This window comes from Chelonoidis abingdonii, chromosome 7 (genome assembly GCF_003597395.2).
Source record: "Chelonoidis abingdonii isolate Lonesome George chromosome 7, CheloAbing_2.0, whole genome shotgun sequence".
In the NCBI taxonomy this organism is placed as follows: Eukaryota; Metazoa; Chordata; order Testudines; family Testudinidae; genus Chelonoidis; species Chelonoidis abingdonii.
Window position 1 is genome coordinate 28,205,641 of NC_133775.1, and position 26,582 is coordinate 28,232,222.

At 38.4% G+C, this 26,582-nt stretch overlaps 1 protein-coding gene across 19 annotated transcripts in view; it reads left to right on the top strand.

Annotated features, from left to right (window-relative positions):
- The window catches only part of ADGRL2 (adhesion G protein-coupled receptor L2), a 501,988-nt gene that overhangs the window by 342,542 nt on the left and 132,864 nt on the right, over positions 1–26,582 (top strand). For all 19 annotated transcript variants that reach the window (XM_075067759.1, XM_075067760.1, XM_075067761.1 and 16 more), the window contains one exon: positions 1,769–1,941. In XM_075067759.1, the coding sequence (XP_074923860.1) occupies positions 1,869–1,941 (73 nt within the window). In that variant the 5' untranslated portion in view covers positions 1,769–1,868. The remainder of the gene's footprint in view (positions 1–1,768; positions 1,942–26,582) is intronic.

The following is a 26,582-nucleotide window of genomic DNA, read 5'->3' on the forward strand; positions in this document are numbered from 1 at the left end:
CTGCTTGTCAAAGCAATGAGCAACATCAGAGGTATTGCAGCTGTCTGTCTACAGACTCAATGTGTTTGTGACCACCAGGGTTAGAAACTTTTTTTAAAGGAAAGTGTAAATTCTCCAGAAATCAATTATTTGGGCATCCTTGCCAAGGAGAGCTTTCCTACTTGTCATTGGTGACTGGATGAATAGATTTTTCAAGTCCTAAGTGTAGACCAATTTATAGACTCCCATATGGCCATTGAATGGAAACTTCCACAGTGTGTCTCCATTAGGGCGCTGTCATGATCGTTGATGCATTTTGTGTAGCAGCTTTGATCCCAAAGGATCTCAAGGCTGTTCTATAACAACTTTGTAAAACGTCATTCATTCACAGCTCTGGGTCTTTAAAAAAAAAAAAAAAAAGTGTGAATGGGTTGAAATGGACTACCAAAGACTATCCAGAGTCCTGGGGTGTGTGGGTAGTTGCCTTTCATTGGCCTAAGTGATTTTGCTGCTTCCAGCCTCGGTTTGCTATGCCCAAGCAAGAAAGATAAAATAGGATACATCATCTGTGGAACTTTGTAAAGTCAGGTTACTTATTTTAAGTGTAACCTCAGGCACCCAAATTTGAAAATTTTGGTCTGACTGTCTATAGGGCCTGGGGTAATGTGGTACAGAACTTGTCTCCTTTGATCTGTGTCTGTGCAGCATTTTTCAGAGGTTTATTATTACCATGTTCTGAGTTGCACACTCCTCTAGCTCATAGAGCCCACACTCATACTGGAAATTCACGATGCATTCACATTGATATCTTTACTGGAGACTGATCCAGCTCATAGACCTACCTATGAAAGAGGAAGTAACATGTTATTCCAATGGTTGTTGCAAGAACGAAGGCAGTGACTGAAGAGTGCGCATGGCTGGTCAGACCTTTCAGTTCAATAACTGTTTTCTACTATCATAAAAAAAAAATCAAATGTAAAACATACCTTTTTAAAGTCTTTCGTGTTACATGGTATGCAGGAGAAGTTCAGGTGAGGTTGGTTTCTCAAGTAGAACTAAGGAGTTCAGTCACTTGCTAAACCCAGTGTGATCATGTGCAATACCATCTTTGACCTGGGCTAATGCACATGTGATTTGAAGTGGCAATATTAACAATGTGCTTGCAACACATGGTTCCCCCCCCGCTTGTTTGAAAGATTTTTCATTGTGGTTAGAAGTTCTCTGAAACTCACTGGTCAAAGAAGCATGAGCTTCCTCAACAAAATGGTTATTTTGATGACAATATTGCTGTTTTAGCTTTTTGTCTGAGGAGGCAGAACTATGTGTAATAGGAAAAACTGGCGTTCTTGTCTCCTGTGGAGGATAATGTAGAGGGGTCCTGCTGAGCTTCTCTTTTGAGGTTTTATTGTTGGGCTATATCTCTTTCTGTACTTGGTTCTGTTTTGTATCAGTGTTGTGTAGAATAACGTGTCTCTTGAGTTTTTTTGTTGTTAAACCCCACCCATCTGCAAATCCATTTTCTTATTTTCACTGTATCTCTTAGTAGGAGCACATTAACTACAATCACATTTTAAACTTCTTCATCCTAGCTGATCACTGACCTTGATCATAAATCCAGCACACCTGCCTGCTCCCCAGCCACAGTACAGCTGTACTTCATGTTATATTTGTGACTTTCTGTCTTCACGTCAGCTGAAATTTGATATCTGATATGTGAATAATTTTTTAAAAAGTTTTAGTATATGACTAACAATAGAATCTTTTTTGTTTGTTTGTTTTCCATCCCCAGATATGAAGATCAGTGATATAGACCACCGGCTTTAATGATGCTGGGCATTTATAACTGGGTTCATTAAGGAATACAAAGAAAATACTTAAAGGGATCAATAATGGTGTCTTCTGGTTGCAGAGTGCAAATTTTTTGGTTACTTCTCATAATCAGCTTTCTACAGAATACAGAAGGTAAGATTATATGATATCTTTTAGTTATGCTGCAGATGAGAGACCACATGCTCTTGTATAATTTTAAAATATTATTTTGCTTTTAGATTGCTCAGGAGTTTTAGGATGCATCTCCCTAGCTAAAAACAACTAATTACTACCTGTCCTGTTCTAGAGCTTAGCTGTTAGTTGAAATGATTGATATTAAAACAAAACAAACATTAAAAATAAACATACATTGTTTGATACAATGACACTAAATAACAGTATTCAGACAACTGGAGTGATGATAGAACTAGTAGGTGGTTTATTTTTAGACCTCTCACTACACTGTCCTTGAGCACAAGTAAATTGTGAGTTATATAAACAATGCGTAGTTGTTTAAAATATATTCTGATGGAACCAAAAGCAGCAGTCAGAGCTCCTATTTTTCTTGCATTGATTGGCTTGCTGGAAATAAAACTGAAAATATTTCATTAAAATCAGTGCTATATGTTGGAGAATTGGGCAAATGAAACAGAAAGTGCATACAGGATCACTACCAGTTTAAAAACCTAATTGCTCTCTGTAAATTGTTCACCGTGTACATATAGCACCTAAGATTGCTCTTAAATAGAAGAGATTAGTGAGGAAACACATTTTTTTTTCTTTGTGTAAAATCAGTTCAATGTTTCGATAATATAGTCAGTCTCCTTGGTGTTTTTGTAGCTCTTTTAGACAATTGCAGTGGAGAGAGAAACATTTTAAAAGAATAGGAAAATATTATTTTAATTTTTTTAACCACAAATATTGGCAGAGGAATTTCGGGCCAAGTATAATATCTAAAAATATTTGTAACTCTTTAAAAATTAACTAGGTTTCAAGTTGGCCGTTTCCCTTTAGTCGCGTTCATCCCCAAGTTAGATCACCACATGACTGATAGATAACAGACAACTTTTAAGAGTGTAATGGTTTAATTTGCAGTTCCTCAGTTACGTCTGATACCACCTACAAAAAAAAGGCAGGGATGTATCTCACTGTGTATGAATTCTTTGGATTTATGGGCCAAACCCCTCTGAGTAATTCAGAAAATAGAGTGCAGTGAAACCAAACAAACATTGCTGTCAAACAAAACCCAGCAAAGTGTAAAGGCTTAACTATCTTAGAAAAGCTCTCACATTCAATATATGTTGATTTAAACGTTTGGTCTAGTCTAAGACTCTCTCAACTTACTCAGTTCTCGGGCTTGAACTGATAAACCTATTTTGTTGAAATATAGTAATAACTCCTATGTAGACTGAGTACACTTTAAGGGTTACCTTCCTGAAGGGTTATTGCCTTTGAAAGGTCTAGTTTTGCCTAAACAGCTTTCAAGATTTCTCTCTTCCCCCATCTTCTCCCCTCTGAGTTGTGAGTATAGTGCTGAAGACCAACACATTCATCTTTTGGATTGTAAGATTCTTTGGATGGTAACTTATGATTTGTTGGAGACTTTGCACTTGTGTGTTCTTGGTGTCCTTCATGTTTTTAGTCTTGGATGAAACCTTATAGTCATATGAAAGACAAGTTTTTGCAGATGGGAAGCCACTAGGAGCTTAGATATCTAAATTTTCCAGCTAGTTGGCTTTGGTAATTACTGCATTTGATGCAAAAATGCATTCATCTTGCAAGAATGAATGAACTAGTCTAAAATTGTATTTAAAAGATAGTACTGGGAAATGGTGTTTTCACTTCATGGCTTTTCCAATTAAAAGTGTTCAATGACAGTTATAAAATCTTAAGTTTGTGTGTGTGTGGTTATTTAAAAATCTCTCAACTCAGAATTTTAAAATATTTATCAAAATATCTCTGTACAGGAGTTGAGCAATATGTAGCAGTTGAAGAAAATCTGGAAGCAGGAAGGGGAAAATGGTATAGAACACATAGTTATAATTTTTTCCAATTAACTTAGACATATATAACAAGCAGTTTGCAGCAACGGATACCTGATCTACTGTGTTTGGGTAGGAAAAATAAACTGAAAGCTTCTTCATGCCGAGTTGTTACAATTTGCAGAAAGGTAATTTTCATTTTCATCTGTTACATTTCAGATCCATGTTGTTCTATCCCTATTCTGGCTTCTAGGAGGCAGTAGCAATCTTTTGATGCTTCAGTGCTGAATTCAGTTCTTTTAAAGTCTACACAAGACTTACTTTCTCTGCTAAAATAAATGGAAGGAAATTGGAAGCAGCTAACAGAATCACACACAATTAATTATCAATTCTAAGAATAAATGAAATATTATGGCACTGTGTTTTGAAAGTGAATATTAAGTTGATTTAAGCCACCAGAAGCAAAGTGAATACAGTATTGCTAGACTTTCTGACGAGACTGTTTTGCCTTTTGTTTTAGTCATAAACTGTGCCAAGCGTAACATGCTCTAATAATGACACTTCATCCCTGGAAGTATAACCACAAACAAATGCTAAAATAACAGTATCTAAGACAGTGGTTCTCAAACTTTTGTACTGGGGACCCCTTTCACATAGCAAGCCTCTGAGTTTGCCCTCTCCTTATAAATTACAAGCACTTTTTTAATACATTTAACATATTATAAATGCTTGAGGCAAAGTGGGGTTTGGGGTGGAGGATGGGAGCTCATGACCCCCCAAGTAATAATCTTGCGATGCCCTGAGGGGTCCCTACCCCTAGTTCGAGAACTCTTGAAAATAAGAATATCTTTAATTCTCTGACTTGGAAATCTTATATACATAAGCAGGTTGTTGCAGCGGGTAGAAAAAAACTAATAAATTTCATGCTGTGAAGAGTGAATGTTTCTGTACAGTGAAAAAAGATTCCAGGTGTGGACCAATGGTTCATTAGTCCACTTAATGAAAAATTTTCCAATCAAGACAAACCCCTCGTTGCTGTCACAGTGGCTTAACCCAATAAGTTGTTAGCAGACAGAGACTGTTTCACGAGAGACTGCAGTATTATTTGCAGTATCTATCAAGTCAAGAATCATATCTGCAGTTAAGAGAAGTTTCTTTTCTTTTCTTTTCTTTTCGAGGCAACAGGCCAAGGGGTTTGCTTTTGAAGCAGTTCCTTCCTACAGGTAAAGAGAGCCTGTAAAGGACATATACTGGCAGCTAGAAGGAAAACTGCAGAGAGTTAATACATGCTTCTGGTACATTGATCTGTGTCATCTCAGTTTGTTTTAGAGAAGTCTGACAGGGCATCATGCCTGTTAACAGCAGTAAGTAGATAATATTGTGGCACTAAATAAAGAGAACCAAGCAAAAGAAGGAAACATGAGGGAAGAAGAGCTAAAGTTAATTAGCCTAAATACTCACTTTACATTTTATTTTAACGTTATAATCAAGACTTTGATTTAATTTTTGGATTCATTTTATGTCAAAGTAATTAGGGAAGAAATTCCAAAAAAGTATGAGTGGGTTTGATGTCTCATGTATAGGAGCATTTTAAAAGTGTTTTTTTTCATTGTTGTGTATTTTATTTTTAAATTATTCTGTTTCCTAAAGTAATAACTATTATTAATTAGTTTCAGCCTCTCTTTGTCTATAAATAGACATTTTTGTTTACATTAAAATGAAAAGCATAAAACCCAGATCTTTAAACATTATATACTCCAGTGGAGTAGACAATATATTTTGTTTCATAAAATTTTATTTATAAAAATTTAAAGTGCTTCTAAATGTGCACCTGGAATTATTGCATTTATTTTAAAAGATACATTTAAATACAAGTAATATAATTTAATTTAATTTATAATATAATTTAAATACAAGTACCTGAAACATGGAGAATGCATGTAGCATTCTGCTGAGCCTCCTCTGAAGGCAATCAGAGTTGAAGGCTCTGAGCACATTTCAAAAGATGCTCAATATCCTTGCACAATTCAGACCCCCCCAGAGCCTAATTCTGCAAACAGTTATACATATGTGAATTTATTCACGTGTACATGTGTAAGTGTTAGTGGGATTGGGCCCATAGTAGTTAAAGCTTCACTAATAGAGAAATCAACTTTTTGTTAACTGATTTAATTTTTGTTTTGTCCATTTCTTCCAGGAGAGTGCTTACTGTAGCATCATGTTTCAGTAAGCAGGAATGTAAATTGAATTTCTCTAGCTTGGAGAATTTAATCACAGTAAATCTGTGTGAAACACTACATTTAGTAGGCAACTTCTTGGTTTAACGAAGGATCCACAAACATAACCAGTACAATTTTGCACCACTTCCGTTAAGCACCAATTTTTGCCAGTCCCTTGAGTGCTCAATTCTAATGGAGTCTTAGTAAGTAAAAGTCAGATATTTGAATGTTAGCACTATTTGGCACTACTGATTAATTATAAATAACAGCAGCTCATGGAAAAATGGGGATAGATTTCAGGATAAGTCATCCAACATAGTGTATCCTATGATTCCATTAGTAAAAATGTTTTTGTTAAATAATGAATGCAGATTATTTAAAGGCAAAGATTTATGTAAAAAGGAATGGTAGGGTACCTATAAAAACCAAAACAGATGTATTGAGTTCCGCTTTCAGTATTTGTTGTGAACAAATGAGGAAATACTTTCATGGTGTTTATTTAGTGATGTCTCTGTTTTGTTTCCTGAAACAGACATAGGGCCAACACAGCTTTTAAAAAGTAAATTGATCTACATAGTGAAATCAAATTTCTTTTTAAAGAAAAATGCCAGGTAAACTTTTCAAGTGCAGTTTTAGATTAAGGAGGCTATCAGGCTAACTGGCAAAAAAAACAACAACAAACAAACAAAAAAAAGGCATCAGATTATTTAGCATATGGGCAGTGCGTGTCATTTAGTTCATCCCCTCAATGGTGGGACTTGAGGCTCATGTTTTGTGAAAGAAAATAGCTATTTCAAAAATGTAGGAGAAATGACATAGGACTAGAGAAGTCTGATAGCCTTGACAGTTTCAGTTTGTGAAGTGCCATTTTAAATATTGCACTAATACTTGCTTACTAAGAAATCTTAATTTTAGCCACTAAATTATCTATTTTAATTCATACACGCTCTCAAATTTGTTATAATTTTAACAAAAAAATTTAAATCTAAATTACTGTATGCTAGGTATTAGCTACTCTTTTAAAGAGCTGTGTTCCTGCTGTCATTTGCTAAAACTTTGAATTCCTCTTGTGAAAGGGGAAACCGTATTGTGGCTTCAAAGGCTCTCCTCACAAGGAGAGGACTTTGAAAAATTGTCAAAAAATGTACAAACACAATTTACTCCTGCTAATGGCAGATGTTACCTTTCCAGAGTCTTCTAAACTATTGCTTCAATTTACCACTTTTCATTGTGATAACCTTGTTCAGTCTCAGTGGGAATAGCTACCTGACCAACCATTAGGATGAGATTGAATTGACTCAGCTGCCTTGGCGTAGCTGACTGAAACAGTTGACTGTGAGTCTTCCCCCCTGCTCCCATCTTTGGATATGTTTTAGATTAGTTAAAGACTATAGGGTGCCTTTTCTACAAGGTACATGTGGATTGGCCACACATCTCCTATATAAAATTTATTGGAACTCTCAGTGCTATGTTATGGAGCACAGAGAATGTAATATATCATTTTAATTTTTAGTACCTTTAATGGTTTTAAAACCAAATCACTGTATACATTTATTTTAATGATTGCATTCCCGTTTTGTACAAAAATGGAAGTATAGGTACGTCTACACTACGGGATTATTCTGATTTTACATAAACCGGTTTTATAAAACAGATTGTATAAAGTCGAGTTCACGCGGCCACACTAAGCACATTAATTTGGCGGTGTGCCAAAGCTAGTGTCCAAGGCTAGTGTCAATTTCCGGAGTGTTGCACTGTGGGTAGCTATTCCGTAGCTATCCCATAGTTCCCACAGTCTCCCCCACCTTTTAAAATTCTGGGTTGAGAGCCCAGTGGCTGATGGAGCAAAAATCATTGTTGCGGGTGGTTCTGGGTAAATGTCGTCGGTCATTCCTTCCTCCAGGAAAGCAATGGCAGACAATCATTTCGCGCCCTTTTTCCCTGGCAGACGCCATAGCACGGCAACCATGGAGCCCGTTCAGCTTTTTTTTTTTTTTTTACAGTCACCGTATGGTGACTGGATGCTGCGGACAGCGGCAGATACTCCAAGCGCCTACAGCAGCAGCATTCCATTTGCTTTGCGTGATAGCAAAGACGGTTGTCAGTTGTTCTGTACTCTCTGCTGCGGTTGTTAAATGGCAATAAGATGACATTATCTTCTTCTTACTGTCTGCGGCTATCATTGGGTTGCCCTGGCTGAGTCGGCCGGGGGCGCAAAGCAAAACTATGAATGACTCCGCAGAGTCAATTTCTCTTTATGGTTTCTAAAAATAGTCAGTCCTGCCTAATTGGGGCAGTGTGCTAGGAACAGTGTCAGAGAGCACAGCTGCCCGTGTCAAATCCCGCAAAATGATGAGCTACATGCCATCCGGGGTGCCCTGCAACAACCCAACGCCCTTGCTTCCTCCTCCCCCCACTTCCTGGGCTTACCGTAGCAATGTCCCCATTTGTTCCTGAAGTTAAAAGATGCAGGAATAAGAAACACGTGACTTGTTAGTGAGATAAAATGAGGGGGAGGCGCCTCCGGTGCTATATGGACAGTCCCTAGGCAGGACATTAAGCGGAGCGGGGGGAGAGGAGCCCAGCATGCTAGTCCAGGCAGTACAAATCTTTCTTACACCAGGAAGGGAGGGGGCTGATGGAGCTCAGCCCCGTTGCTGTGATGAGGATGGTTACCAGCCGTCTGTACTATCTACTGGAATGACCAGGAATCATTCCTATTTTACCCAGCGCCCCGGCCGACCTCACCTGAGGCAAGCCAGGAGCACTCATGGGCTGATGGTGACGACGGATTCAGTCATATTGTACCTGTCCTGCCACCAGGAGGGGAGAGGAGCGGATACTGCTCTCACTGCTGCAGCATCGCGTCTACACCAGCATTCAGTAGACACTAGGGTGACATTGAAAAAAGTCAAGAACGATTTCTTTCCCTTTCTTTCACGTGGTGGGGGGAGGAGTAAATTGATGAGCTATACCTGAACCACGCTGGACAATGTGTTTGAACTACAGAGCCGGGAGCTCAACCAACAATGCAAAGTTTTCGGAGCTGCTGTGGACTTGTGGATAGTGGAGTCCTCAATACCCCTCCTCCCTCATGAGCGTCCATTTGAGTCTGCTTTTCATTACGCTTGTCACGCAGCACTGTGCAGCCTGGAGTTTTTTTTCAAACGCTTTTGGCATTTCGTCTTTCTGTAACGGAGCTCTGATAAACAGATTTTCTCCCATACGCGATCAGATGCAGTATCTCCTGTACGATCCATGTGGGGCTCTTTTTGGATTTGGGACTGCATCGCCACCTGTGCTGATCAGAGCGCCACGCTGGGCAAACAGGAAATGTAATTCAAAGTTTTGTGGGGCTTTTCCTGTTTACCTACCCACTGCATCCGAGTTCGATTGCTGTCCAGGAGCCGCGTCACAGTGGTGCACTGTAGGATCCACCAGAGGCCAATCCGTCGCATTTCGCGGCCCCCAACCCTCAATCCGCATTGGTCTTATCCCGATTTAGCCGCTACTCCTCTCATTGGGGAGGAGTACAGAAACCAATTTAAAGAGCCGTTTATATCGATATAAAGGGCCTCGTAGTGTGGATGGGCGTGCAGTTAAATTGGTTTAACACTGCTAAAATCTGTTTAAATGGGTAGTGTAGACCAGGCCTATGCTGTTATATCTGAGAAACAGGGCATTTTATTTAGCTGTATCTATACACACTTCTGTCCTCCTTAGTTGTGTTTGTATTATACTTGTGGAACATGGTACAAAATGGAGAGGTTTGTAACCCGTAGGATTGGGAGTGGGGAAGCATAAAACATCTGAATTAGTGTATAACTGAAGACAATGTACTGAAAATTCTCCTCTTACTACTGTCTTATTTGTCCACATCCGAATCAGAAAATAATGAAGGTCCTCATAAAGTATAATAACTCTAAATTTAGCATGCAAAACCCTAATCCTGCAATCATGTATTTAATTTTACACCGACAAATAGTTCAGTTGAAGTCTGTGGAGTACTCGTGAGAGTAAAGTTGCATGCACCGATCTTTGCAGGATCACATCCATATAGTGAACGGAATATTTACATTAGAAGTTTGGTTAAAACGTGTCTTACCGACTTTGTACCAATAAACATGCTTATACAGTAGTCATACAAATATATAGTTAAATGTAAGATTCACATAAAACACTAATTTTCATGTCCACTTCTGTATTTGTGATTTAGTTCCAGGATGTGTGACCTTGCATGTTCTCTTTGTAAGTGTGCTTGATGGTCTATATGACCTTTCTGTATTCTGGTGTACAGTTGATTATGCCGATATGACAAGTTTCCCAGACAACAGAGGCACTTAAAAGTTGACTTTGGTGTTTTTAAAGTGTGATCTAGTAACACAATATTTACTTTTTAACATAAATATGATATCTTCAGTTCTTTCTATAGGGTAATTATATAAAGGCAAAGATCCTTAATAAGCAATATATTTTGCTCTAAATTCTACTATATCCCTAGCAATGCATTTATTTTTGTGAAATCGCCTTGCAAAGTTTTGTTTCTAACTCACTCTAAAATTAATAAAAATTCACATCATTAAAGCTAGAGCCATTTTCAGTTTTATATGCTATCTTTTGTAGCATTAGTTTATCCACTGATAAATCTTATCAAGCTTGACATATTTATTGTAATGTACAGGTATGACTGGATTGATGTTTTGAGTGTTATACCTAAAAATATTGGATTTTCTCCTGAATTGCCATCCTTGTTCTTAACAATGTAAAATTTCCCCACATTTAGCACACCAGTAAATTTTGTGTCGTCTTAAATCCATGGAAATATTATGACAAACTGAAACAGAGCAATCCTTGCTGACATATAGGAACTAAACAAAGCGCCATGATTCAAGATGTCTCAAATTTTCTATGTACCAAAAAGAAATTTGAACTAACTAGTCCACTAACTTTCAAAACCCAGTTGTGCTTTTTGTGTTTCCGTTATCTCTATCTTCTAGCTTTCTTTTGAAGTGTAAAGAAATAGAGCTGTATAAATGTTTGCTCAGTTGGTGGATGCCTCTTTCAATAAATGGAGACAATTCATCCATGTCCAAGTGACATTAAGACAGTCCTTTTAAGGGGAGTGAGCGAAAATGTGTTTATTTCCAGTGACACTAAATCACTTCAGGTGGTTTGGAATTTTTCATCCTTTTTCTTTTCTTACCTTATACCAATAAGTTAATTCACTGGTATGTCAGTGCTGTGCATTAGTGATGTTTGCAAAAAAAAATAAAAATAAAAATCTATCCTCCTCCCCAGAAATGTGTGAGTGGGAGAGGGGTTGGAAAGCAAACTAAACTTTTGTAGTGGTTTCCTAAGCAACTCATACATGGGAGAAACTCAGAGAGTTCACATAACTTCAATTCCCGCTTATAGTGCTAGGCAAACGAGAGCTAACTTTTCCCCACAGCCACATAAATTAAGAGTTAGAGCAGTGTAATTGATAATCTATACTAGCAGAGAGAGACTATAAGTAGTCCGTGACACTGTTTTGAGAGATTTTTCCTATTAAACTTGAATTCAGTAAATTCACTTATAGCTGTCATTCTCAGCAGATTGTGCAAATACGTTGTATTTTTAGGTGGGAAAAGAAGTGAGAAATATTTCCTCTTTAGATTGTAGCTGGAAGATTTTTGTCCTGTTTCATATCACCTTTTGATTGTAAACATCTCAGTCTAATTGACCTTTTATCCACTGAATCCTGTCTGACTACTTGCCATGCAACCTGACCTTTCTTCCCTATTGTTTCACATTATTGTCTGTAATATTCTCCCCATTGAGCTGTCCCAGTTCTTTTCTCTAGCTCAAGGGTGATAGGTTGCCTCTGATATTTTTGTCTACTTCTTCAAACAAGTTTCTGTTGTGAAAGGGTGTTGCTTGTAAAATGACATTTTATAATGTGTACTACATTATTAAAATTATCTTTAGCATTACAATTCTGTTTGGAAAAATGTGGTTTTGTGGCCATTTAGAATTAATTAGGTATTTCAGTGGTTTCAAGATAAATTTGCTCTTAGTAAACAAAAAAGAACAGTTTGGCGCTTACACTTTTATATTGTTTAATTTGCAACAGATGAAGTTGGTGTGCATGAAGAATGAAGCCTGGAAAGTACTAGAAGGCAAACCAGTGGTTTGTGATGTGGATTATTACCCATTAGTATGGATGGAATCACAATATATCATTTTATAGATTACCAGCTAAAAGAAAATATTATTAATACAACATATTATACAGTGTTGTTTCAAGTGCTACTCAATAACCATCAACTTTGAATTTTCTCTATATGTTTATAGATTGTTTTGCAATGTACTGTTTAAAAAAAGAAGAAAACTTTTTACACGGAACTGTAAATGTTCCAGCACTCAAACCACCTGAAGTATGTGCAGTGTAAATATAGGGTATGAAAACCTTGAATACCTACATATAATAAACTGCCTTAAAAGATTTTTTAGAAATAATGTTTTACTAAAAGCAGAGTGCCCATAGAGGAAGATTATTCAAGAAATAGATTGAGTTGCCAAATGTATTTGTTGACTAATTACATTCATATATTAGCTTTGAGTTTGGCTTGATTAAATCAATGGAGTTGTAACATTCTGGCAACAGTTGCGCTTACAGTCTGGGACATATTTAATCTGTAACATGCATTATTATCTAGCTTTTGCATGATATGTTTTTGAACAACATTTTCATATTGCCGTTTATTTAAGACAAGACACTTGTTTAATCTTTTGTTTTTAAAGTTTAGGTGAAGAGAAGTGCTCTGAATATTAGCTTTCAAAAACTCTTTTTTGTTGCATTGATGACATTCATAGCAGAATCAATTATAGTAACCTTATTTACCATGAAAATGTATCTGAGAGCTATCATTCCATTCCTCAGCATTATTGTTAATTGGCTGATAGCTGATAGCAAAGGTACAGTGACAGTAGTGGGGAAAACATTTAGTGAGAAGAGACTTGATCGAGTTATACTGAAGTGGCAAGTTCTGACCAAATTTAGGCTCTTGATCCCATTTTCACTTGGAGTAAAATATTAAATGATGAAGAAACAACAACATGCATTTAAGAGCATTCAGAGGTGTTAAGGAACAATAAAACTCTGTAACCATGTAAATGACAGCAGCTGACTATTTGAATTAACTTTGTGTTTAGCTTAATTTGGGGTCCTAATTATTCTTAACTTACGTGAGTAGATTTCAATTATAGTATACTGCAGGGATTTGTAGCTAAGGCAACTGAAGGAATCGTTTCACATAAAGTACTTTTGTTCAACTGATTAGGCAGGTGAAAATGGAACGATAGAAAATTGAAACCTTGTCTGATAAGGCCCAATGGATTGTTTCCAGTTGCACCATAAAAAAAATTGTGCTAATACAGTTCATTCCCTCTCCACCCCATCACAAGATTTGCATCAATAGAGAAGATGTATAATATGTTTATAACCCGATAAAGTATTTTTATTTGAAAAGATTGCAGGCTTGGTGCCAGAGTAAACCTGATTGCAACCAACTGATTATAGCAATTACTAAAAAGAGTGTGACTATAATTAAGGAATATTTCCATGAACCCTTAGATTAGGTCTTTGTAAGGGCAGTTTTTTCCCCCCAGAAGCTTATTTTGAGTATTTTATAACATTACTTATCTGAGCTTTTAAATTGTAAGACGTTGACACTGCTGCACATGTAGAATAACTACTTCCTCAACAAGAGTTTTAATACATACTGTAATAATAAGTACCCAGAATAGATGTACTTCTAATAGAGACACTGTAAAGATGGAATGCCTCAAAGCTTAAACATCTTATAAAGTCAGTATTCCTAAGTGTCCTCCAGATACTTGAAAAAAATTAACATGCTGTGACATACCAGGATACAATCCAGACTAATGAGTAGCTGTGTCACCCCTGCCCTCTAACCTGGAGTGCCCATTACAGTGCTTTACTGCTGTAGCCTCCAGCCGGGACTGCTCACAAACAGCCTCAAGCATTAAGTTACTCCTAGGTAGACGTGTGTTGCAGCCAGCCAGCCATTCTGCGGCTTTTACCAGCCCTAATTATACTGCATGGTGACCCCGAACACACTCTGTCTTATATTCTCTCCCCCCGAAACGTATGTCCAGTACTGCCCAGCCCTCTCCTGGACAATACAAATTTACATCAAGTCAGTTACTTTAGTAGAAGTAATATGCACACAACTTGTCACCCCAAATGGACAGACAGTCCCCTGATGCTTCAATTTAAACACACTGGATTAATAAAGCAATAGAACAAGGTTTTTAATTATAGAGAAATTTTAAGTGAGTACAAGTGATGAGGCATAAAAGTCAGAAACGGTTACAAGAAAAATAAAGATAAAATGCAATTGGTGCCTAATTTAACAAGCTATGTTAAATTCAAAGCAAAGTTTTCTCACCACATGCTTTCAGCAGTCTTACTGACCAGACTTCTTAGGTCAGAACCCCTTCTCCCAGAATCTGATGAATGCTTCCTTTGTTACTTCAGGTGTCATCAATGCGATGTGTGTGGGGGAGGAAGGGTGGCAAGAAGGGAGGGTTCCTTGGGGTATTTGTCCCTCCTTTCTGTAGTTTCAGTCCCCCTCTTGAAAAACATTTCCAGCTGAGTACAAAAAGTCTATGTGGAATGATGTTCCCTGCTGCTTTTTCCTCACTTGTTTGAGCTTCCTTTGTTTCCATTCCCTGTTGTTGACTCTTTCCTGCTTAAATGCAAATTAAACCGAGCCCACATTCTTTTGTTTAGGACAGATCTATTTGCCAACTTCTGCCTGGGTAAGGCTATGGTTTGGTTCACGTTTTAGTAACATCATACTGGGAAATCTCTCAAACTTCACATGCAGTGTTGCCACACACATTTTACCAGGATAGTAATGACCAGCAAATTACAAGTTTTCAAATGATGCTCCGCAACGCATATTTAATACAAAGATTATTACAATAAGGCAGGGATCAGCAACCTTTGGCCCACGGCCCACAAGGGTAAGCACCTGATTTGTTTACCTGCCGCGTCCGCAGGTTCGTCCGATTGCGACTCACTGGCCGCGGTTCGCCGCTCCAGGCCAATGGCGGCTGTGGGAAGTTGTGGCCAGCACATCCCTCGCCCCATGCCGCTTCCTGCAGCCCCCATTGGTCTGGAGCGCTGAACTGCAGCCAGTGGAAGCCGCAATCAGCCGAACTTGCGGATGCGGCAGGTAAACAAACCAGCCCAGCCCGCCAGGGTGCTTAAGCTGGCGGGCCGTGCGCCAAAGGTTGCCGATCCCTGCAATAGGGTGTACAGCACAGCGATACATTCTGTTGCACATGCCTCCAAAGTGAAGTCTTCATCATGGTTTAAGTTTTTCTTCTAAAGTGAGTAATCCAACATCAACTTTCTGTTTGTGTTTTATTCCCCCGGCATAACTATCTTGTTGTCGGCTCTCCTCTGCCTTCTGGCTCAGTAATTCTGAAACGCCAGGGTAGTGAAAGTTACAAGGGTTTTTACCCTGCTGACTCAGAAAAGCAGAGTGGAGCAACAGCACAACATCTGTGTCTGCAAACCAAAATATAGATCTAATTCAGGTTTGCCAGCTTTGACATGCCCCTGGAGTAGACACTTAGAGCATATTGTGATGGGGCAAGGCCAGATGGCTACTGTAAAGTACTGAGGAACAAGTATGTTAGCCCCAGGCTAAACAAATCCCTAGTACCATGGTAACCAAATGGCAGTTGCTCCAGGTTAATCAAGGCACCTGGGGCCAATTAAGATCTTTCTAGAAGGCAGTAGAGATAGCTACATTGATTAGAATACCTGCAGCCAATCAAGGCAGGCTAATCAGGGCACCTGGCTTTAAAAAGGAGCTCACTCCAGTCAGGCAGGGAGGAGCCTGCGGAGAGGAAGCGCGTGTGAGGAGCTGGGGGCAAGAGGCGCAAGGAGCTGAGACTGAGAGGGTGTGCTACTGGAAGATTGAGAAATTATCAGACAATCAAGCATTATCAGATACCAGGAGGAAGATCCTGTGGTGAGGATAAATAAGGTGTTTGGAGGAGACCGTGGGGAAGTAGCCCAAGGAGTTGTAGCTGTCATGCAGCTGTTACAGGAGGCACTATAGACAGCTGCCATCCGCAGGGCCCTGGGCTGGAACCCGGAGTAGAGGGTGGGCCCAGGTTCCCCCCAAACCTCCCAACTCCTGGTCAGACACAGGAGGAGTTGACTCAGACTGTGGGTTCCACCAGAGGGGAAGATCACTGAGGTGAGCAAATCCATCAATAAGGGCAGGACCTACCAAGGTAAAGGAGGAACTTCGTCACAATATGTATACTGGCTTCATAGAAACCACATTGTTATTATATGTGAATGTTGTCTTAGGCATTAAGCACAAAAATGGTTTAATTCTGCTTTGGTAAGAGTGAAGCTCTGATTTCATAGCGCATCAATGCGCTTTTTCAATGTGCTTTATAAAAAAAAAAGACTATCAAAACACACTTTTAAATGAAGTTCTTAAACCAGGTAAAACCTAATTACCTTTAAGTAAGGAAATTAATAAATACGTTTAAATGCCACTGAGAAACACAGTGGTTTCCAGAAGTGTCTGACAAAAATGAGTGTTTTTCCCCATATGTCTGACATATTTCTCAGCTGTTGTTAGCTTTCAGCTGATAGTATAGCATTGGTGGTGTATGGTGCTCCTGTTAGTGAACTAGGAGAGCTCTCTGGAACTCATGGAGATGTGCAATGCCTTCCTCATGCCATTTTTTCATTTTCTAAAACCTATGTAGGATAGAATAATACAGAGAATGGAAGTCTTTGTACAGGGCCACTCTAAAATAAGTGAATCTTAATGAAGTGTTCCAAAGTTTAATTTTTATGAACATTTGCTCATACCTGCAGATGTTTGTGGATGTTGGGGAACACATCTTTTTGGAGCTCTGTAGCTGGTATAATCCTTCTATTAAAGACTGTGGCTTCCCCTTTGTGCCTGGACAGGAAAGATGGGGGCATGAGCTACCCTCATCACTGAAATAGCATGGTAAGTTGATAAGTCTCTGCAAGACTGCTGCTCCTGTGCTTATGCAAGTGAGTGGAGGGGTATGTTGGGGAGCCTTGACTCTACTGGCACATACGGGAGGAGTAATCTTTACTAAGTAAAAGGTTGGCTCGGCTTATTTCCAAAGGAGGAAAACCAGGGATCAAATTTGTGAGTGTGTTACAATCCAGTCCCTTTTCTGCTCTTGGGGAAACTAAGCGCCATCACTCATCGAGAGCTAGTGAAAACTCCATGATGCAGACCTAAGTAAATTTTCCTTGTAATACTCAGATTATAACACATAAAGGGAATCATATCCAATCTTGCCTATAGCAATTTAAAGGTGACCTGCAAAAGAGGAGTGGGTGAAGAGGTAGTAGGTTTTTGCCCTGTTTTCATTAATAATGTATAAAGAAATCCTGAACATTAGTTTGGTTCTTCAGCAGAGAAGGGTTCTCCTTGGTTTTTACCTTAGGTGTTCAGAGCCTGTCTAGACTGCAAGACTGATGAGTTGGTGAACTAGAGAAAAGATAACTTCATAACTTATGTTCTTGTGTTCATAAGAGTCAAGAGTAGAAGCAGAGTAATTGAGGGAGAAGGGATTTTTAGTCAGACTTCATAAAACTTTGGGTTTTTATATGCCATTTGTTAATACTGAGATAACTTCTCATCCATTTTAAAAAGGATGTCTTTGTGAAAGATTCATAACTCCATCCTTTCAACAGTGTGTGAGAGGTGGTAAAATAGAGGTCGTCTAGCACTCTTCCAACACCAGAGAAGAACAGAGTTGATCCTTCTAAAGTAAAAAGTAAGTAGGAAGAATAAAAAATAAAATTTTCATGCATCAGAAGCAAAGAGGGGAAAAAGCCCATAAAATAAAACAAGGGAACAAGCCCAGCTTCAAAAAATCATTTACAGTTCACCTTCAGCATTTGTATAAGGTAGTAGGCAAAGACTGCATGCATTCTATTGGATAAAGTATTTGCCTATGTATTGCATTGTTAATAAGTTCACATCTTGTCAAACTGGTACCTTTATTAAAATTTGTAGCATCCCACTCCCAACTTGGCCCTCTTCTAGGGGTCTGGAATCCATACACTAGAATTTCAATGTGGAGAACTAAGTTTAATTATCTTGTTTAATATGACTATTTAAACACCTAGTTCTATTTTATTGTAGTTATTGTATGATATCTTTATTGATCCCATCATTTCTAAACGTGAAGAAGATATTTTAGAGGCCAATTTGATCCTTCTTTGTGGGAGGAGGGGACAACCTTTAGGGATATTCCTGGGGGAGGGGAGAGGTGGAAATAGATAAGTATTTTCTCTGTAATGTCATCCATATTCTTTTTCTGACTCTGCAGAAGTACCTCCTAGGAGTTCCGCAGGAATCTTGATTTTTTCTGGTGCAAATGGAATAGGCTTCTGAGTACCTCTCCATAGCATCACTACTCAGTCACCCTTCAGGACTGCAGCCCAAATGATTGTTGTCATGAATTGAGGTCCCATTAATTTGTACTCAGAAAACCTTCTTGAAAGGAATCCCAGGGGAGTGGCCAGTGGGGAAGCCCCTAGCAGCAGAGCCACAGGATGCCAGGGAGGGAGATAGCCATAGCTATCTAAATGGCTTCTAGTGTTGTATGGACTAGAGATATATGGCCTCCCCTCCTTCCCCCCCCACTCACTCCAAACTTTCTGCCCATTCCAAATGGGCGGGGGGAACTCTGCCTGCCTGCCCTGCCTCATTATGAAATGCTAATGAAGAAACTTGTAGCATTTCCAGTCCTCTGCTCAAAAAATCCTTTGGAACAAGCACTCTCCATGTTCACATCTCACTCACCTCAGGTTCACAGCAATGCAATTCCATAGATTTCAGTGGAGTTGCTTCTAATTTACTAGCATCAGAAGAGAATCAGGTCTTCTCAATTTGCCCGAATTAACAAACTGGTCCTTTAAACAGATCTTTGGGCCTGAGTTTACAGACAAACCTTTCAGGGCTCCACAATGTAATTCCAGTAGGAACTCAAAATTATCGTACCAGATTGTATCAGTAGTCCCTCTAATCCAGAATTTTGGCTTCAGCAGTGGCCAGAGTTATATGCTAAAGTGTAAAAAAGGTGACCTGCCAATAGTGGAAGTTCCTTCCTGATCTTATCAGTTAGTAATTGGTTTACATGATTAAACATGAGGGTTTATAGTTCTGCTTTAAAATATAACACTATATACAGTGATATTCCATATGGTGTGACTGTAACTGAGTGGTCTTCTTATTCAACTAAATGGCTAATCCTGTTTTATTTCCTGCTAAGTTCTTGAACTCGATATTATGGCACTGAGTTCCACAGTTTGTGCAGTGTGTAAAAATGTATTTACTGTAATCAATTTTAAATGTTGCCTTTCAATTTCATTCAGTGTCTCCTTGTTCTTGTGTAATAAGAGAAAGGAAGTAGGAGTACGCTATTTACCGTCTCTCTACAATCATTTTATGAACCTCTCTTCTGTCTCTTACTCTCTTCTCTCTTAACCAAACAGTTCCAATCTTTTCCTTCCATTCCACATGGGCATTTCATGAAGGCTAATGCTTTTCATTGTCCATCTCTGGACCCCTTAGGTTTCTGCTATAAACTTTTAGATAGGGGGACCAGGATGGAACACAGTTTTCCAAGCTTGGAGTCTATATAATAATGTTTATAGTATTTACATTTTCAAAATGTTTTCTATCCCATTCTTTATCTTACAATGGCAATAAAACAAACAAAATATTATCTGGAGTAGAGGTTTTCATTGAATCATGTTGAGTCCTTTTCCTGAGTAATTAGAGTTCGTTTAGAACACAACAGTTCTTCTAAATAGTTTAAAATTATTCCTTCTAATGTGAGCTACCTTGCATTTGACAATATTTAATTTTGTTTACTGTCATGATACCCGTTTAACTTTTCTCTGTGTGATCTTTGAAGTTTCTTAGTCTTCTGCAGTCTTGACTAACCTAAATAACTTTATATTATCATTAGACTCTGTCACGTCATTGTTGTCACCACCATTTCCAGATCATGAAGAAATATATGGAACACTACCAATCCAAATATGCGACAGAGTTCTGTGGAATCTTGTATCTTTCTCCACCCTGCCCCCTTATCCTTATCTACCCAACACCATCTGTGATGAGGAAATCATTCATTTTCTCTGCATTGTCTTCACTCTCCTTAACTGCTCCCTTAGTTCCCTGATGTCAAGCAGACCCATCAATTTTTTCACAGGCTTCCTACTTTTGTTATACTTAAATAATTTCATGTTATGAGATCACTGGAAAATGTTTTGGAAGAACATCTACACATTTGAGGTGTGCACAGAACACTATGGTATGTTTTCTTGTTACATGAGTGAGTACAATAATATTTTACTTTAAACAGCTATTATGAATGGCTATTTCTAACTGGTGCAAATACTTTTCTATAATTTGGTAACTGACATATTCTGCTGAAAATTTTACTACACATAATTGTAGCAAACTCTTCCATGTGTATTAAATAGCTCTCTCTGCCATGCAAACTGTGCATTGTAGGCTTGGTACTTGTGTATAATATACTTTCCTATTCAAGGATTTTTTGAAAGTCAGATTTTGTTTTTAAATTAAAAAATGCATGGCCAACACGTGCCCTGCAAGAAAAGAAGACAATTGCAGCTGGTCCAGAAAGGATCTGTTATGTACATAAAAGTTTCATGTCAGCATTTCAACACAACATTCTTTTGGGGTATCTATGTTATCACTGAATGAGAAACTGTTTCACATTGACAGGCGGATAGCATGTTGTGCTGAATGTGTAAATTGGAATTATCACATCTAGCATTTCCCTTTACCAGGTGCCAGTTTGCTGCTGCAGTTCTGCAATAATGTCGAAGTAGTGCCAGGAATAGTTTCACTTGCTAATTGTCTTTTATCATCTCCAGTATTTAGTGCTTGGGCAGCTTGTCCAGGTGTTTTCAGGAATGCCTAGTAGGACAGTGCAAGACTGCAGGTGCTCATGTGGCAGTAAGGACAATAAACAGAACACCAAAGGTATCTGCATCCATCTGTGTAATCCTTATTAAATTCAAGGTTTTTAAGTCCCTAATGTTCTAAGGACAAGCCTGTCGGTACTCTTCACTTCCTGTGTAACTTGTGAATGTGAAAAAGTAAAGAAAACTGCTATTCAAAGTAATACTTAAGGGAAAATATATTTTTTTAGCAACCTGATTATTACAGCTTGTGCTTCTTGAGAAAGGAAAATACTTACATATCAATAAGAGCTTTACAAAGAATTTCATACAAATAAATACAATTTGATAGTTTCAGGAAGTGGAGGAATCAGGGTTTCCCTTCCTCATTCTGTTTTCCAGATTCCTGTTTGAAGGGATTACATCATTTTAGTAATGCGTCTTTGATCTGTCATTTAAACAGAACTGTCTGCTTACAAGCTCTTTGTGGGCTCGAATGAGTCACAAACAGAATATAATGGACTTAATATTTTTACAGTTCTTTAAGAATTCATATTACAATCCTTTGCAAAATATGACTGAAAAACTGTGTGCTTTAAGCGCAGAACATTAAAATGCCTTTTTGTTCATAATCCAGTAATGCAGAGCTCTGAGTTATCCGTCCCTGGGCCTATTAATTAATCAGTGCAGTCAAAGAAACTAGAAGAATTTTCATGCCACTTGTTTAACCACCACCCAGATTTCTCTGTTACATTTACAGTATACATATTGGCTTTATTGTGGGTAGATGCAACATCTGTTCTTTCATAGTTTTTGCTTTCTTCAACATTTCTCATAAAGGTTACACTTTTAATCACTCTCTCAAGATCCGCACGGAAGCTCTGTCAAAGCAGGTTGTCCAATATTTATAAAGTCCTCTCTGAGCTTGTCAGTAGTCTATATGCAGACAATGAGAGCTTGAGAATTATTGTACCACTCTTCCACCAGCTATATTTCTTTCAGCTACGCTGCCAGTTACTGCTTCATGACATTAGCATTCAGGAGTCTTCATAAGAACACAGCTAGCTAACAAGGAGTAAAGATATCTGCTCCTTTCGTTTGGACCATGAAGTTACATATAAAGTCATTGATAAGTTCAAGAAATGAGTTTGGAGTCACAGTGGAGAAAATGAGTTGCATGTTAAATGAAGGGTACACTTTTTTAAATAGTTTATAAAGGGTTAATACATGATTGTTACAGAATTCAGTAGATCTGCAGGTTGCTTATAATTATGGCTAATAATCATCTATAATACCTTCTTCCCATGTGCTTATAGAATCATAGAAATGTAGGGCTGGAGAAGGGACCATGAGAAGCTGAGAAATCCAGCCTCCTGTGCTGTGGTAAGACCAAATAAACCTAGACCATCCCTGACAGGTGTTTGTCCAACCTATTCTTAAAAACCTCCAGTGATGGGGATTCCACAGCCTCCCTTGGAAACCTATTCCAGAGCTTAACTGCCACCAGCACATACTACTCATGTCTGTAACATGCTTATAACATCTATTAAACATTTATTAATGCTTTATAAATGTACCGCTAATATATATTAAAATGTGACTTAAAAATGTCTGTTCCAATTAGATAGGTATGTTTTCAAAGGATCTCATTAGGTTATTTCAAGGGTTAATTCTCTGTGTGATTTTTTGAAAACACCCTACAGACTGAAACAGACAGCTTGGTTCCTATTTGTAGCTTCATATATGTTTTGAATCATAAGTGAGAGGAGGGAGAATTAATAGCAAAGATAGCAAGGCAGCAGCTTGCAGGAAGAACTGGATATCAGAATATTCTCTACTGACATAAAAATAGTAGATGTCTAGGATAAAAGAGTATAATCCAAATGTGCAGGGCTAGCACTTAGCCCTGGTCTACACGGAGGGGAAGGGGAGGAGAATGATCTAAGTTATGAATAACGTAGCTGAATTTGTCGTATTTAGATTGACTTACCGTGGTGCATTATCTGCAGTGAGTCGACTGCTGTCGCTCCCCAGTTGACTTTTCCTGCGCCTCTTGTGGCTCTGGAATACAGGAGTTGATGGGAGGACACTCGGGGGTCGATTTGTCGCATCTAGACTAGACGCGATAAATCGATCCCCGCTGGATTGATCACTGCCCACTGATCCGACGGGTAGACATTTTCTGAGACAATAACAATACTTTCTTGGGTAAGAAGTTCTCCATTGCAAGCTGGTTGATGTCTCTCTCACTTCGTCTTGCCTTAAGCAAAATAGTAAAATTTAGGTGAGACTTAGACAACGCATGCTATTTAGCCTAACCTAAACAGTGTCTTTTTTCCTAGTGTAGAGACAGGTGAAAACTGATTACCTAGAATTTTTTACCATAGGCAAAAGCCTAGGTTAGAGCTCAGCTAACTAAATTGAGCTACAAGGTGTTCCTCTGCATCTACACCAGGAAAAAGATAGTATTTAGGTCAGGTTAATTAGCGTATGCAAATTAAGCCTGATCTAAGCTTGATCACTTTTCCTTGTCAAGACAAAGCCTCTGAGTTTTGTGTGGAAGAATCTGGAAGCCTTCATATTTTTTCAGGCAGACTAATTTGTATCAGGTAGCTTTCGGTTTGGGTGTTGATCAGACTTGTCTCCTCTAAAAGAGTGTAGCTTCAGGATAGCTTTCCCATAGCTCCACTAGAGAGAGAGAGGATTTTTTTGTGTGCTATTCTGTTGGTAGCTGCTGTGTTTTTAGCCTAATCTGTGCTTAGCTTGTTTACAAACTTACATTTTATGAAGCAGATGTCAGAAGAAATGACTTAACAAGTCAATTCCCTTTTTTTTAGATAGTTTCCTTTGGCATTTGAAGTTTGCTGCAGCATGAAACATACCAGGATCCCTTCCAGTGAGAGTAATGGTTTGAGGTATAGGAACCCCTTAGTCTTAAACCCGGCTCTTCTATGGACTCCCCCTATAATTTTGGACAAATAACTTGACCATTCTTTCCATGTGTTACCCACCTGTAAAAAAGCAGAAAATATTCACCTAACTGTCCAAGATATTGTGAGGATTAATTAATGTTTGTAAATTGTTCTGGAGATGGAAGTGCTATTTATGATAGTATTATTAAGTCATTGGTCTTGCATATGTTTTTTCAGGCTTTTGAGATACTTTATTTGCTTGCTTTCCTGGATATTTTTGGATGTTTTCTTAGCGTGAAACTTGCTGGGCACCAGTTTGCTCATCAAGTTTCTACACATCGGTTTTCATAAGGTTAAGCTATTGCATGTGTAAGGTTTAGGCACTGGATGTATGGTCATATGTTGCCCTTCTTTTTTTATTGTGAAAATTATTTCCAGCTCTTCATATATTAAGGTGTAGTTCTCTTTAGAAACTCATGCAAAAGAGGCTAGAGAAACAGTCTTAGCAGGCAAAAGTAGTATACCAAATACTGCTAAGCCTTAAGAGCAGCAGAAATGTTGAGACAAATGTTTTAACCTCCTTCGCCCCGATTTAAAGTGTAATGTAACAGCCTGTGCTGTTAGTGGCTGGTTGGCTTCAAAGAATTAACATTCTGGTTTTGATCTAAGGATATAGATTTGGATCGCTTTCTATTTAGCCCTCTTCTGTCTGTGTTTGTTTGTCTAAATTGTTTGCAATACATATTTCTGTGAATTTATACCAATCTAAAATAAAATGCCATATTTGTGATAACTGGAACCATCTCCCTACACTAAGTTTATAGAGTTCCATGATCTTAAGTCATATTGATTTTCAGTCTCGGAGAATGTAAGATGTAGTTCTGAGAACAGTTAACTGTTTAAGGGAAAATATTTTAGTTTAAATTAGCTATTGATAACTTAAGTTCAAACCTGAATTTGCACTCTTAGATCCATAAGTCTAGCTAAATATTGACAGTTGCGGCTTGTATCAGTTGAGTGGCAGACAACACCACCAATCATTTTACTTCAAGGATTTTGGTACTACAAGACTTAGTTTCTCTCCTTGTCTCTTGTTTGAGTATTTACTATTCACTGAGAGCCAGATTTTTAAAAGGTATTTAGATGTCTAAAGATGCAGATAGGCATCTAGGCATGGTTGAAAATTCCACTAGGTGCCCAACTCCCACTGGTGAGAGTTAGCAATTTAGGCAATTTAGAAAATCCCAGTAGACACTTATCTGCATCTTTAGGCGCCTAAAAACATTTAAAAATCTGGTCCTGAGAGACACAGAGTAGGATTTTTCAATTCCTCTTTCTACCTGAAGTCTATCAAACCAATGGAAATGGTTAAATGTGACCTAGATAATAAAGCACTGGACTGGGACTCAGAAGACCTTTTTTTCTATTCCTGGCTCTGCTGCTAACTTGATGGGTGACCTTGGGCAAGTCACTTCCTTGCCTTTTGCCTCAGTTTCCCCATCTGTAGAATGGGGATAATGATAGTGCCCTTCTTTGTAAAGCTCTTTGAGATCTACTTATAAAAATACACTATATAAGTACGTATAATTTATTATTAAAGGCCAAGAAGTGTATCATATCAATGAATTTTCTACAGGCATCCAAAGCACCCACTGACATGGTAGCAGAGGTCAGTTCCTCAGGCAATTCTTAGACCAGGCTTAACAGGATTTTCAGAGAAGAAGGGTACAATGCTTGCAGGCCAGGTAAAGCCTAAGAGCTTTTTGCTCTGCCTTTCCCTATAATAGGTCCAACAAAGGTGCCCCAGATCAGGCAGAAATAGATAATGGAGAGCTGGTCTTTTCATTCCGCAGTATCCAGAGAAAGAAGTCAGATCAACCAATTCTATCCATTCTGATTTTTTGTAGTTGCTATTTCATAAGTCTTATTGAGAGACAGATGGTTGCAACTGCAGTACAAACTCAACTGGGATTGATCATGCAGGAACAAACTTGTGAGTGAAGACGATTAAAACAGCGAGTTTAACTATTCCTTTGCCAACTTTTATGCCTGTTGTACTAGCAGTACATTGAAACCTTAGGGGGGAAAAACAGTTTTTAGTAAGGGGAACACCAGACTGTTTTAGCAAAAATACATAACCCAAGCCAGATTGAATAAAGAGGTTATTTATCTGTATTATAGCAGTGCCTAGGCACTCCAGTCACGGACCAGGATGCCATTGTGCTAGACTCTGTGTAAGCACAGAACAAAACAAACACACACAAAAAGGTCTAAACATTTGTTCTCCATGTCTACGGAAGGTAGGCCAAAGAGTAATTGGCTTAATCTGCAACCATGAAGATTGAGATTAGATAATAGAAAAAACTTCCTAACTATAAGACTAGTTAAGCACTGGGATAGGTGGCTTCTCAAGGAGATTGTTGAACCACCTTAATCCTGGCCAAATCGGGGCAGAAAGTAGGGTTTCCAGAGCACTAGCCGTTTAGGCTAACATAATGGCAACTAGAAGAAGGATTTTAAAGGACAAAAGAGTGGAGCTCAGAGGCTTCAACATTTGCTAACTGTTACCCCAGTTGTATATGAGATACTGTAGTATTTCGAGTACTAAGTTCAGGAGGGAAATGGCAACTTGGCACATGCTGACTTC